The 14477-nt window shown below is 43.2% G+C and overlaps 2 protein-coding genes across 5 annotated transcripts; both read right to left on the minus strand.

Annotated features, from left to right (window-relative positions):
* Positions 1–3197: 3197 nt before the first annotated feature.
* On the minus strand, positions 3198–11933 carry LOC116369015 (EF-hand calcium-binding domain-containing protein 4B-like). Of its 4 annotated transcripts, XM_031819326.1 has the most exons (5): positions 11816–11931; positions 9149–10176; positions 4866–4977; positions 4256–4448; positions 3198–3945 (listed from the first exon to the last, which is right to left on the minus strand). In XM_031819326.1, the coding sequence occupies exons 2-5, from the start codon at positions 9374–9376 to the stop codon at positions 3678–3680; spliced, it is 801 nt and encodes a 266-aa protein (XP_031675186.1). In that variant the 5' UTR covers positions 9377–10176; positions 11816–11931; the 3' UTR covers positions 3198–3677. The 4 variants fall into 4 exon arrangements, with proteins under 4 accessions (XP_031675186.1, XP_031675184.1, XP_031675183.1 ...); XM_031819324.1 differs by lacking the exons at positions 3198–3945; positions 4256–4448; positions 4866–4977 and adding an exon at positions 5814–8055 and having other exon boundaries at positions 11816–11933; XM_031819323.1 differs by lacking the exons at positions 3198–3945; positions 4256–4448; positions 4866–4977; positions 9149–10176; positions 11816–11931 and adding exons at positions 5814–8004; positions 8056–9140.
* Positions 11934–12318: 385 nt separating this feature from the next.
* On the minus strand, positions 12319–14443 carry LOC116369016 (thyroid transcription factor 1-associated protein 26 homolog). Its single transcript, XM_031819327.1, has 4 exons — positions 14199–14443; positions 13428–13794; positions 12867–12975; positions 12319–12763 (listed from the first exon to the last, which is right to left on the minus strand). Exons 1-4 carry the CDS (start codon positions 14341–14343, stop codon positions 12596–12598), a joined length of 789 nt encoding a protein of 262 aa, XP_031675187.1. The 5' UTR covers positions 14344–14443; the 3' UTR covers positions 12319–12595.
* Between the last annotated feature and the right edge of the window lie 34 nt (positions 14444–14477).

The following is a 14477-nucleotide window of genomic DNA, read 5'->3' on the forward strand; positions in this document are numbered from 1 at the left end:
CCCTACAATCAGCCGGGCTAGAGAATCTGGCCTGTGCAACTTGGTCCTGGACTTCCTGACAGGCGCCCCCAGGTGGTGAGGGTAGGTAACATCTCCACCTCGCTGATCCTCAACACTGGGGCCCCACAAGGGGTGCGTTCTTAGCCCTCTCCTGTACTCCCTGTTCACCCACGACTGCGTGGCTATGCACACCTCCAACTCAATCATCAAGTTTGCAGACGACACTACAGTGGTAGGCTTGATTATCAACAACGACGAGACGGCCTACAGGGAGGAGGTGAGGGCCCTCGGAGTGTGGTGTCAGGAAAATAACCTCACACTCAATGTCAACAAAACAAAGGAGATTATCGTGGACTTCAGGAAACAGCTGAGGGAGCAGCCCCATATCCACATCGACGGGACAGTAGTGGAGAGGGTGGAAAAGTTCTAAGGTCCTCGGCGTACACATCACGGACGAACTGAAATGGTCCACCCACACAGACAGCATGGTGAAAAAGGCACAACAGCGTTTCTTCAACATCAGGAGGCTGAAGAAATTCGTCTTTACACCAAAAACACAAACTTTTACAGATGCACAATTGAGAGCATCCTGTCAGGCTGTATCACCGCCTGGTACGGCAACTGCTCCGCCCACAACTGTAAGGCTCTCCAGAGGGTAGTGAGGTCTGCACAACGCATCACCGGGGGCAAACTACCTGCCCTCCAGGACACCTACACCACCCGATGTCACAGGAAGGCCAAAAAGGTCATCAAGGACCTCAACCACCCGAGCCACTGCCTGTTCACCCCGCTATCATCCAGAAGGAGAGGTCAGTGCAGGTGCCTCAAAGCTGGGACCGAGAGACTGAAAAACAGCTTCTATCTCAAGGCCATCAGACTGTTAAACAGCCACCACTAACATTGAGGGGCTGCTGCCAACATACTGACTCATCTCTGGCCACTTTAATAATGGAAAAATGTATGTAATAAATGTATCACTAGCCACTTTAAACAATGCCACTTTATATAATGTTTACATACCCTACATTACTCATCTCATATATATATACTGTACTCTATACCATCTACTGCATCTTGCATATGCTGTTCGGCAATCACTCATATATTTGTATGTACATCTTTTTCATTCCTTTACACTTGTGTGTATAAGGGTAGTTGTTGTGAAATTGTTAGGTTAGATTACTTGTTAGATATTACCGCATGGTCAGAACTAGAAGCACAAGTATTTCGCTACACTCGCATTAACATCTGCTAACCATGTGTATGTGACAAATAAAATGTGATTTGATTTGACCCTCTTTCTAAAATGATCTGCCGAAATTGTTGCAACCCCTATTACTAGCCTGTTCAACCTCTCTTTCATATCGTCTGAGATTCCCAAAGATTGGAAAGCTGCTGCGGTCATCCCCCTCTTCAAAGGGGGAGACACTCTAGACCCAAACTGCTACAGACCTATATCTATCCTACCCTGCCTTTCTAAGGTCTTCGAAAGGCAAGTTAACAAACAGATCACCGACCATTTCGAATCCCACCATCGAATCCCATATTCTCCGCTATGCAATCTGGCTTCCGAGCTGGTCATGGGTGCACCTCAGCCACGCTCAAGGTCCTAAATGATATAACTGCCATCAATAAGAGACAATACTGTGCAGCCGTATTCATCGACCTGGCCAAGGCTTTCAATCACCACATTCTTATCGGCAGACTCAACAGACATGGTTTCTCAAATGACTGCCTCGCCTGGTTCACCAACTACTTCCCTGATAGAGTTCAGTGTGTCAAATCGGAGGTCCTGTTGTCTGGACCTCTGGCAATCTCTATGGGGGTGCCACAGGGTTCAATTCTCGGGCCGACTCTTCTCTGTATACATCAATGATGTCGCTCTTGCTGCTGATGATTCTCTGATCCACCCCTACGCAGATGACACCATTCTGTATACTTCTGGCCCTTCTTTGGACACTGTGCTAACTAACCTCCAGACGAGCTTCTATGCCATACAACACTCCTTCCGTGGTCTCTAACTGCTCTTAAATGCAAGTAAAACTAAATGCATGCTCTTCAACCGATCGCTGCCCCTACCTGCCCGCCTGTCCAACATCATTACTCTGGACGGTTATGACCTAGAATATGTGGACAACTACAAATACCTAGGTGTCTGGTTAGACTGTAAACTCTCCTTCCAGACCCACATTAAGCATCTCCAATCCAGAATTAAATTTAGAATCGGCTTCCTAATTTGCAAGAAAGCATCCTTTGCTCATGCTGCCAAACATACCCTCGTAAAACTGACTATCCTACCGATCCTCGACTTTGGCGATGTAATTTACAAAATAGCCTCCAACACTTTACTCAACAAATTGGTTGCAGTCTATCACAGTGCCATCGGTTTTGTCACCAAAGCCCCATATACTACCCACCACTGCGACCTGTATGCTCTCGTTGGCTGGCCCTCCCTTCATACTCGTGGCCCTCGCTTCATACTCGTCACCAAACCCACTGGCTCCAGGTCATCTACAAGTCTTTACTAAGTAAAGCCCTGCCTTATCTCAGTTCACTGGTCACCATAGCAGCACCCACCCGCAGCACGCGCTCCAGCAGGTATATCTCACTGGTCACCCCCAAAGCCAATTCCTTCTTTGTCCGCCTTTCCTTCCAGTTCTCTGCTGCCAATGACTGGAACGAACTGCAAAAATCACTGAAGCTGGACACTCATCTCCCTCACTAACTTCAAGCACCAGCTGTCAGAGCAGCTCACAGCTCATTGCACCTGTACATAGCCCATCTGTAAATAGCCCATCCAACTACCTCAACCCATACGGTATTTATTTGCTCCTTTGCACCCCAGTATCTCTACTTGCACATTCATCTTCTTCACATCTACCACTCCAGTGTTTAATTGCTACATCGTAATTAACTCGCCACTATGGCCTATTTTATTGCCTTACCTCCCTTTTCTTACCTCAGTTGCACACACTGTATATATACTTTTTTCCTATTGTGTTATTGACTGTATGTTTGTTTATTCCATGTGTAAATCTGTGTTGTTGTTTGTGTCGAACTGCTTTGCTTTATCTTGGCCAGGTCACAGTTGTAAATGAAAACTTGTTCTCAACTAGTCTACCTGGTTAAATAAAGTTGAAATATATTTTTTTAAATATGAAAAAAAAACAGGTTCAACGAGTAATATGGAATTTATGTCTGGAGTAGTTGACTTGATAGAACCTCGCTGCATTCATTCACTGAAGGCCTGTATCAACCTTTTGAAGCTATTAACTACTTGCATGTAAAAGGACGACTTTCAATGGGATAGAATCCTGAATCAAACGTTATTTGTTCTACAATCTGGTACACAAACAGACCTCTATAGCAAAATAGACCATAGATCTATCACATGGGTTGGAACTGAACAAGCTATTGTCAGTTCTATGAATCAATGACTGCTGTTTGAACTGAATAATTACACTCTGATGAGCTGCAATCGAGAAGCCGAAGACATACTGGACATGCATTTACAAAGCTGCAAGCTGTTAGTATTGTGGTTTAAATGGCTGTGGTTGCAGTCCACTAAACAGTCACAGTGAAGATATCACACATAATGATCACATAATCATGCCTAAATGCCAAAGGGACAGTTTCTCAGACACAGATCAAGTTTTGTCCTGGACTAAAAAGCACTTTCAAAAGAGATTCTCCCTTGGCAATGCTTTGTAGTCTGGGACTAGGCTTAATCTGTGTCCGGTAAACTGGCCCAGGGAGTAGCAGTGACAACAAAGAGAGGAGGTACTTGTGGTCTCCAACCTCTGGAGGGCGCTCTCCATCTCCCTCCTCTCCTCTTTGGCCTCTTTGATCTGGAAGGTGACTCTGGCCAGGAATTCCTCAAAGTTCGACAGGAGGTGAGGCTCGTCCCTCCTCAGCTGGGCCCACAAGCTGCGCACCTCGCCTGGACTGGAGGAGGGGGGAGAGAGACAAAGACAGAGGGTAGAGTTCTGATAAAACTACAGGGACCGGTCACATTCAACTTACCGGTTGACCTCCACTATATCAGAAACCATTGGAATCACTGTAAAGACACAGGGGTCCAAAAGCGTAGAGGGGTAAGTTGAAAGTTCAACCCCACACTTTCCAAGATGAGGCAACAACCCCAAACAAAGATATTTGGGGAATACATACAAGGTGCAATATTGTAATGTTGCATATGTAATATTGTATAGTAATAAAGTAAGTAATAATGTGAGGTGCGGTTAACTCCACCCACTCCTGGAACACGTTGCTGGCCCCTAGGCTCTCCAGCAGCATACAGAAGTGACTCTCCTCCTCATCCTCCCACCCTCCAGTCAACCTCTCATCCCATTGGCTCTGGTACAGGGCTTCTGAGGGCTTCCTAGAAGTGGGGAGGGCGGGTGCTGCGTCCTCGCCTACAGAGATCCTCCGGCTGTGCAGGAACTGACCTGGGGACAGAGCAGGAAGCATAAGCATCACCAGCAAGATGTCGTAACATCAGTTTGAATTACAAATCAGAGGGTGTTTCAATTTTGAAAGTGCCCTGCACTCACAATTATCAAGTTTCTGATGGTTGTGAAAAGAGAACTCAAGTTTAAGTTTGTAAGTGCATTTTATACAGAGTACAACCTATCCTTACCTGGGTGAGCATCTACTCCCTGCCAGCTAGGAGATAAATTAATCTATACCTTATCTTTGTCACGTTTGAATGTGGTCCCTCACTCCATTGATCTCGAAACATAAGTTATTGAACCAAGAGTAAACCATGAAACATACAGCAGATTGTCCCTTGGGGATGAATAAAGTCATATTGAATTGAATTGAAATTGAATGTAGGGAGATAAAGAGAAAAATAGGGAACTCACTGAATCCTGATGAGAACACTTCGAGGGTGAGGTAGCCGTTCTGGTCAGTGTTCAGGGAGTCAAAGACATTATCCAGTTCTTCAGCAGTGAGGGTTAGTTCTCTGTGAAGCCTCTGTGGAACACAGACACGCACACACACGCGCACACGCACGCACACGCACATGCACATGCACACACGCAGATGCACATGCACAAACACAAGAAATAGATTGTTTCTTCTGCTAAGAGATGTAACACAACTCAAGCCCAACAGTCCTCTCCTGCTTCACTCCAAAGAGAAAGACATTCAAGTCAGTAGCATTGGATGTGCATCTACTACAGCTGTAATATCTGTCACCCTGGACCTTGTCCTGCCTCTTTGAATAGAAATGTATCAAGGAAAACACGCGAAAGAAAGACATTGAATAGAAAATGGGAGTGATTAACTGAGTTTACACCATTATTGTGGATTTCATCTTGTCAGTGCCAGTGGTGTGGTCAATGCTAGACCTGATTGTGGATTTCATCTTGTCAGTGCCAGTGGTGTGGTCAATGCTAGACCTGACTGTGGATTTCATCTTGTCAGTGCCAGTGGTGTGGTCAATGCTAGACCTGATTGTGGATTTCATCTTGTCAGTGCCAGTGGTGTGGTCAATGCTAGACCTGATTGTGGATTTCATCTGGTCAGTGCCAGTGGTGTGGTCAATGCTAGACCTGATTGTGGATTTCATATTGTCAGTGCCAGTGGTGTGGTCAATGCTAGACCTGACTGTGGATTTCATATTGTCAGTGTCAGTGGTGTGGTCAATGCTAGACCTGACTGTGGATTTCATATTGTCAGTGCCAGTGGTGTGGTCAATGCTAGACCTGATTGTGGATTTCATATTGTCAGTGCCAGTGGTGTGGTCAATGCTAGACCTGATTGTGGATTTCATATTGTCAGTGCCAGTGGTGTGGTCATGCTAGACCTGATTGTGGATTTCATATTGTCAGTGCCAGTGGTGTGGTCAATGCTAGACCTGACTGTGGATTTCATATTGTCAGTGCCAGTGGTGTGGTCAATGCTAGACCTGATTGTGGATTTCATATTGTCAGTGCCAGTGGTGTGGTCAATGCTAGACCTGATTGTGGATTTCATATTGTCAGTGCCAGTGGTGTGGTCAATGCTAGACCTGACTGTGGATTTCATCTTGTCAGTGCCAGTGGTGTGGTCAATGCTAGACCTGATTGTGGATTTCATCTTGTCAGTGCCAGTGGTGTGGTCAATGCTAGACCTGATTGTGGATTTCATCTGGTCAGTGCCAGTGGTGTGGTCAATGCTAAACCTGATTGTGGATTTCATATTGTCAGTGCCAGTGGTGTGGTCAATGCTAGACCTGACTGTGGATTTCATATTGTCAGTGCCAGTGGTGTGGTCAATGCTAGACCTGACTGTGGATTTCATATTGTCAGTGCCAGTGGTGTGGTCAATGCTAGACCTGATTGTGGATTTCATATTGTCAGTGCCAGTGGTGTGGTCAATGCTAGACCTGATTGTGGATTTCATATTGTCAGTGCCAGTGGTGTGGTCAATGCTAGACCTGATTGTGGATTTCATATTGTCAGTGCCAGTGGTGTGGTCAATGCTAGACCTGACTGTGGATTTCATATTGTCAGTGCCAGTGGTGTGGTCAATGCTAGACCAGATTGTGGATTTCATATTGTCAGTGCCAGTGGTGTGGTCAATGCTAGACCTGATTGTGGATTTCATATTGTCAGTGCCAGTGGTGTGGTCAATGCTAGACCTGATTGTGGATTTCATATTGTCAGTGCCAGTGGTGTGGTCAATGCTAGACCTGATTGTGGATTTCATATTGTCAGTGCCAGTGGTGTGGTCAATGCTAGACCTGATTGTGGATTTCATCTTGTCAGTGCCAGTGGTGTGGTCAATGCTAGACCTGATTGTGGATTTCATATTGTCAGTGCCAGTGGTGTGGTCAATGCTAGACCTGATTGTGGATTTCATATTGTCAGTGCCAGTGGTGTGGTCAATGCTAGACCTGATTGTGGATTTCATATTGTCAGTGCCAGTGGTGTGGTCAATGCTAGACCTGACTGTGGATTTCATATTGTCAGTGCCAGTGGTGTGGTCAATGCTAGACCTGATTGTGGATTTCATATTGTCAGTGCCAGTGGTGTGGTCAATGCTAGACCTGATTGTGGATTTCATATTGTCAGTGCCAGTGGTGTGGTCAATGCTAGACCTGACTGTGGATTTCATTTGTCAGTGCCAGTGGTGTGGTCAATGCTAGACCTGATTGTGGATTTCATCTTGTCAGTGCCAGTGGTGTGGTCAATGCTAGACCTGATTGTGGATTTCATCTGGTCAGTGCCAGTGGTGTGGTCAATGCTAGACCTGATTGTGGATTTCATATTGTCAGTGCCAGTGGTGTGGTCAATGCTAGACCTGACTGTGGATTTCATATTGTCAGTGCCAGTGGTGTGGTCAATGCTAGACCTGACTGTGGATTTCATATTGTCAGTGCCAGTGGTGTGGTCAATGCTAGACCTGATTGTGGATTTCATATTGTCAGTGCCAGTGGTGTGGTCAATGCTAGACCTGATTGTGGATTTCATATTGTCAGTGCCAGTGGTGTGGTCAATGCTAGACCTGATTGTGGATTTCATATTGTCAGTGCCAGTGGTGTGGTCAATGCTAGACCTGACTGTGGATTTCATATTGTCAGTGCCAGTGGTGTGGTCAATGCTAGACCTGATTGTGGATTTCATCTTGTCAGTGCCAGTGGTGTGGTCAATGCTAGACCTGATTGTGGATTTCATCTTGTCAGTGCCAGTGGTGTGGTCAATGCTAGACCTGATTGTGGATTTCATATTGTCAGTGCCAGTGGTGTGGTCATTGCTAGACCTGATTGTGGATTTCATATTGTCAGTGCCAGTGGTGTGGTCAATGCTAGACCTGATTGTGGATTTCATCTTGTCAGTGCCAGTGGTGTGGTCAATGCTAGACCTGACTGTGGATTTCATCTTGTCAGTGCCAGTGGTGTGGTCAATGCTAGACCTGATTGTGGATTTCATCTTGTCAGTGCCAGTGGTGTGGTCAATGCTAGACCTGACTGTGGATTTCATCTTGTCAGTGCCAGTGGTGTGGTCAATGCTAGACCTGATTGTGGATTTCATCTTGTCAGTGCCAGTGGTGTGGTCAATGCTAGACCTGATTGCAAAAAGGGACGGGAGAATATTGGCACGGAAGGTATAGGCCATATGATTGTATTCATTAATAGGCAATTACATGTTACATTATCCTTAGATAATGCACATGTCAACATCACCATTTTCCAGGTGATTCTTCTGTTAGCCTTTTAAGCATTTTGTATGAACTATATAAATGTACAAAACACTATCCCCTCTAAGCCCGGACAACAACAAAAGCCGTCTCTTGTTCAATTCAAAACAGCGCTTGAGTGAAATACAAAAATTGTGTGTGTAAGTGTGTGCATGCACCTGTTTCTGATGGAAATCCATCCAGTGTTCCTGGACACAGTGATCAAAGGTGCCGTGCTATTGAGTGGCTGCTTCAGTGAGCAGGTGGAGAGGTTCTCGATATGAAAACCTCTGAATGGCCAATGAGGTAGAGAACCATAGCACAAAGCACCTCCTGCATGTCACACTGTCCTCTGGTTATCTCATGGTTGTGAGAGACAGCATCATTTGTGTGTGTGTGTGTGTGTGTGTGTGTGTGTGTGTGTGTGTGTGTGTGTGTGTGTGTGTGTGTGTGTGTGTGTGTGTGTGTGTGTGTGTGTGTGTGTGTGTGTGTGTGTGTGTACCTTAACCCTTGAAATTAACTTGCTTGTTTGTCTAGTTTTGATTTACATTTGTCAACTAATGTGAATTCAACAAAAAATGTCACTATGTCATTGAATTAAGGTCAAAGGCTAGGTGAAAAAAATATGAAATTCCCTTTGTTGATTACTTTTTTCAAATCCAATTATTTTCCCACATTGATTCAACGTCATCAAATTAAATTTTTGGGTTGAAATGACGTGGAAACAACGTTGATTCAATCAGTTTTTGCCCAGTGGGTTTTGACATAATTCCCATAATTGTCCCTCTGTCAAAACAATTATCTAAGCATGGCTGCATCAATGAGATAGACATCTATGTCCATAACATCTAAGTTTCTAACAAGTGTAAAACTGAGGCAAAACAAGCCCCCCCATCGCCCCCTCCTCGTACCCTCATATCGGTGCGTGTGATGAAGTGTAAAACTGAGGCAAAACAAGCCCCCCCATCGCCCCTCCTCGTACCCTCATATCGGTGCGTGTGATGAAGCCTTTGCCCTCCACATCGCAGGTCTGGAAGAATTCCTTGGTCTTATCCAGCATGGCGATGCTTCCCCAGTCAGAACCCCTCCTGTCTGAACTCTTCCTCATGGGGACAGCTCCTCCTCTGCCCTTGGCCTCAGACTCCTCCATGTCACTAGATATACTTCTGCAGAGTATTCTGGTGGCTCTGAACAAGGTAGAATCAGACATGGCTGTCTCACTCCTCGGCCTGGCCGGTTTGGGTCATGGTGAGCGATGAGACCAGGCACCACAAGTCAGTAGTGATGAGGCCACAGAGACTGTCTAAGAGTTTTCATATCTCAGTAATGGTCTGTCTAAGAGTTTTCATATCTCAGTAAATGGTCTGTCTAGGAGTTTTCATATCTCAGTAAATGGTCTGTCTAGGAGTTTTCATATCTCAGTAAATGGTCTGTCTAGGAGTTTTCATATCTCAGTAAATGGTCTGTCTAGGAGTTTTCATATCTCAGTAAATGGTCTGTCTAGGAGTTTTCATATCTCAGTAAATGGTCTGTCTAGGAGTTTTCATATCTCAGTAAATGGTCTGTCTAGGAGTTTTCATATCTCAGTAAATGGTCTGTCTAGGAGTTTTCATATCTCAGTAAATGGTCTGTCTAGGAGTTTTCATATCTCAGTAAATGGTCTGTCTAGGAGTTTTCATATCTCAGGAAATGGTCTGTCTAGGAGTTTTCATATCTCAGTAAATGGTCTGTCTAGGAGTTTTCATATCTCAGTAAATGGTCTGTCTAGGAGTTTTCATATCTCAGTAAATGGTCTGTCTAGGAGTTTTCATATCTCAGTAAATGGTCTGTCTAGGAGTTTTCATATCTCAGTAAATGGTCTGTCTAGGAGTTTTCATATCTCAGTAAATGGTCTGTCTAGGAGTTTTCATATCTCAGTAAATGGTCTGTCTAGGAGTTTTCATATCTCAGTAAATGGTCTGTCTAGGAGTTTTCATATCTCAGTAAATGGTCTGTTTTGTTCCCAGGTTCCTGGGAAGAATAAAAAGGAAAGACATTAGAATATAACCTTAAATCTGTTTGAAAAGTGGGTACATGAAGACCATGATGATTACAGAGAGCATCAATGTTTTCTTTTTGGATGTATACGCTCTCATAAGTCATTGTTTGACTGCTTTTAAACAGGCAGCCCAATTTTGATATTTTTTTCCACTAATTGTTTTTTCAACCAATAACATCAGATCTTTTCACATCAGATCTTTTTCAGAGCTGATCTGAATTGTCAAAAGACCAATTAGTGAAAGAATATGAGAATTGGTCTGCCTGTCTAAAAGCAGCTTTTGAGATGTGTGTCATGTTGGTAGTGTGTTGTAGGCTAGTAATGCATGAAAGCAGAACTCTTTCTGTGATGAAAGTCTCTTATCTATGTGAAAGAATACAGGAAAGGAGATAGTTGTTACTCAATAGTAACACTATGAGAAAAGTTTGGTCTTGAATCACGTGTCAGCAGTCCTTTGGGTATAAATTCCTTTTTTCATAAACTGAGACTTTCATCCTAGCTAACGTACTGGGAAGTATGTAAACATAATGGCTTATCTTAATACCGAAGCACACAATCCTCACAACTATGTTAATTCCTGCATACCATAGACTACAGTCTAGACATTGTGAATAAAAACCACTCAATGAAATTCTCTTCAGGTTTGGGAACACTGAATATTAGCAGTCGGTAGGCTGCCTGTATCTTCTAAACACAGAAGTATTACAGTCTGTGCTCTAGAGAGCAACATCCTTGAGCTGCTGTCAGTCTATTGCTAATCTGCACCCTGAGCTGCTCTGTTTTTCACTACATTGTAAAGCAGGGCTACAGTTAACCACAACAAATTGGGGCGGGGGGAAGTGGTTATAGCGGATAGGGCTTCTGTGGAAATGGCGAACGTTAGGTGTGGGTGACAGCATCATGGGCTTCAAATCAAGACCGATCAGACTTGAACTCATGAGGTCTGTACAGTAGCAGTTTTAGTTGAGGTAGAAAAATAACATGACATGCTCTGTAGGTGTTGACAAATGTGGGTAACATTATTCACAAATTAATACATACCATACGAAACGTAACATATCATTCAAAATGGAGTGTCTCTGATTTACATACAGAATAATACGAAATGCTCTGAGACCGGGTTGGTAGCTGATAGCCTATCATATTACAAAACACTGTATTCCACTTTGGGACCAAGATGTCCATCTGCCTTTTACTCATCTAGCCAGACCAAGAAAGAATGTAGCATCCCATTTAGAAGGAAATGTCAGTTTGGTTAGTTCTCATTAGAAGGAGAATATCCAACATAAATGGCAACAGTAGGATTTTGTTTAATTTAACCTTTATTTAATTAGGCATTAATTATGTATAAAACCTTCAGAATCTAAAAAAGAAAACAATACTATAATTTGTGCAAGATGTTTGTTGCCCTTTCTGACAAAATCGAAACTAGTGTGTGCTTGTCACCGTGTATACCATTTTTAAACCGATGGATGTGAAAATATGTATAATTTCTTACGTCTATATGATCCATAAAAATGTTCACATAGGCAAGTTCATGCATTCTGTATTGAGTAAAATAAGCAATCAAAATAATTAATCGGATAAGCAAAAGAAACACTAATAACTTACCTTTTTATATCCAAAAGACTAAGATATTAGCCCTGAAACTTTCAACGTGGACCAAAATAAAGAAAGCGATGATCGCACTTCCTATTTAGAAAGTTCTTGCCTCAAACGACGCTTTGAAAAGTAATTCGCATACCATGTGATGTCATGGGGCAGTCGCCTGAGGGGATTTAGGTTTGAGTTCTCACTAATAATCACCACTTAGGATAGACAGAGCTCCCGTTAAATATCAACATGCAATAGGTAATTAGTACTATTAGAATGACAGCGACAGTGGAAGGGCAGCATGGACATCAAAAGACTTGTGCGCGACACATAATCTGTAACTATGACAACGCCTGGGCAAGGCGGTACACGGTGCCGTCCAAAGGGTGTCCAGGACACGGTCTCTATTTTGTCCCGCTACAAATTAAACACTACATTTGTAACTCTCAATTCTGCAGTCTACTTGGATCAACACTAGCTTTAGTTTTTGGTACAGTCATATATAGAATAATAAACCAGACTTCACTTACAACCTTTTATTAACATTTAATAGAAATTGTTGCTTATTTGAAATTAATATTTAAATATTTTACAAGAACAGCTCTCACAAATGCCACCTTGTGGTTCAAAATGTAAATAAACCGCTAAAAAGTCTGAAAATCTATTATGATACAATCTATTCAAAGTGGCAGTTCACAAAATAAGAACAAGACTCATCTATGATATAAAACCATCACAGTAAGAGTTCCAACTGTATATTTGCTATTTGAAACCTCCGACGTCCATTTTTCTGGGTCATTATCCCGGCCCGGTCCCTTGAATCTTCTGGAGCAGGTATTCCATCTGTAGGTTCAGGTTGGGCTGTCCCTTCTTCGTCTTTTTGCTCAGGATCTGAAATGTCTCCATTTTCTTCTGTTTGTACTTCTTGATAGCTTCTTCTTTCTGCTCCTTGTTCTTCAAAAACTCCTATATGAAGGAAGAAAATACCACTCGTTGAGAACAGTCCAACGCTTTTGACCTACGATAGTACTTTTCTGAGGGCTTTAATTGAGAACGTGAAAAACTATACCTCTTTCTTATTCTTCTGCTTTTCTTTAACACTTTCAAACTCCTCTTTTGTTTTCTGATAGGAAGTCTTCCTCAGCATTTTCTTTTTACTCCGGTTACTCATGGGTAGACTGGAACACAACGACACATTAACATGTTGCATTGTAACTCCTTCAAGTGGTTGGCCTTGACTGCAACCACATTTCGCACAAAGCATTGCCACACTTCATTGACAGCAATTACATTTCACACAGTACACTGCAAATGGATAATGCATTTACATTTTTTTGCACAAACTGCTTTACTCCAAACCAGATTAGCTATTTGTATTGTCACAGACACATATTTGGCAGATGTTATTGCGGGTGTAGTGAAATGCTTGTGTTCCTAACTCCAACAGTGCAGTAATATCTAACAATTCACAACAATACACACAAATCTAAAAGCAAAATAATGGAACTAAGAAATATATCAATATTAAGACAAGCAATGTCAGAGTGGCGTTGACTAAAATACAGTAGAATACAATACAACATATACAAATGAAATGAGTAAAGCAGTATACAAACATTTAAGTGACTACCTGTCATTCTTTGAGGCTGCAGCTGGAGTGGGCTGTGGGGCAGAGTCAGTCTTGTCAGAGGAGATGTCCTCTGCAGGGTCTATGGCTGTAGCTAGGTCCGTGGGGGCTTCATTCACAGCCATGGGAGCTGCTTCCTCCTCTACTGGACCACCACCGCCAGCCATCCTAGCTTTGGTTCTGTTGATTCTGTTCGTCTTAACCTCATTCCTCAGTTTCTCAGCCTCAGCCTCGTAGAGATGCCTCAGATGTTCGGGGTACTGTTCTGTATATTGGGTTTTGACCTCTGTGCTCTTCCTCCTCTCCTTCCGTAGCAGTTTGTTGTATTCATGTTTCACTTTCTCCTTCCTTTTGAAGGCAAAGCCCTGGCCTGAGGAAAGAGAGATGTTTATGGTTCAAGCATTAATGTATATCTGCAAAAACACTGTTTGTTAACTTACACAAACATTTAGCCACCCATGTAGCTAAGTTAGTGTATTAGCTAATTGATCAGGGGGGGGGGGGTCTTCATAGATTAATCAGGACCTTTATAGATTCCCCACTTCCACAGTTGGAAGGTCTAGTTATCCTGGCACTCTACATATTGAATGATTTCATTTTATACAATATACATTAACTGCAATTCTAAACACACTTTAGATAGCTAGATAGGCTTGCTTAACCTGGTTGCCGTCTCTGTTCAGCTAACTATTATATTCCAGTGGCAAGTTAGCTAGCTAAAGTGACTGGAACTCAGACTATGGCTAGCTAGCACTGGCAAGCGAGCTGAGCTACCTTCTCCAATACTGCCGTCGAATACTTTGTGCTCAGAGACCCACTTCTTCTTGCCCCCTGGTCGATTGTAGGGTTGGTTTCTATTGGCACGTTTTCCGTCAAATGTGCCCTTGGTCTTCATTTTCTGCTGTGCTGGTGGTGCCATTTCACTCAATTTTAGCAAAATATCGCACGTTTCATGTGTTTACGTCGCATGTGCTTTTCGTCGCATTGTTTTGACGTACCTGGTGGTCTCAGAAAGACATGACAAATCCATCCACGAGCAATCGACCACGAGGG

The sequence above is a fragment of the Oncorhynchus kisutch genome, unplaced genomic scaffold (genome assembly GCF_002021735.2).
Source record: "Oncorhynchus kisutch isolate 150728-3 unplaced genomic scaffold, Okis_V2 scaffold2043, whole genome shotgun sequence".
Taxonomy (NCBI): domain Eukaryota; kingdom Metazoa; phylum Chordata; class Actinopteri; order Salmoniformes; family Salmonidae; genus Oncorhynchus; species Oncorhynchus kisutch.

Excerpts from the sequence above, each read along its gene's own strand:
- LOC116369015 (XM_031819323.1), bottom strand. The coding sequence starts at position 8,105 with ATGGCCTATACCTTCCGTGCCAATATTCTCCCGTCCCTTTTTGCAATC. Across the intron at positions 8,005-8,055 it reads CCGTCCCTTTTTGCAATCAG|GTCTAGCATTGACCACACCA; the intron begins GTCTAGCATTGA and ends ATCCACAATCAG.
- LOC116369016 (XM_031819327.1), bottom strand. The coding sequence starts at position 14,343 with ATGGCACCACCAGCACAGCAGAAAATGAAGACCAAGGGCACATTTGAC. Across the intron at positions 13,795-14,198 it reads CGACGGCAGTATTGGAGAAG|GCCAGGGCTTTGCCTTCAAA; the intron begins GTAGCTCAGCTC and ends CTCTTTCCTCAG. Across the intron at positions 12,764-12,866 it reads AGCAGAAGAATAAGAAAGAG|GAGTTTTTGAAGAACAAGGA; the intron begins GTATAGTTTTTC and ends TCCTTCATATAG.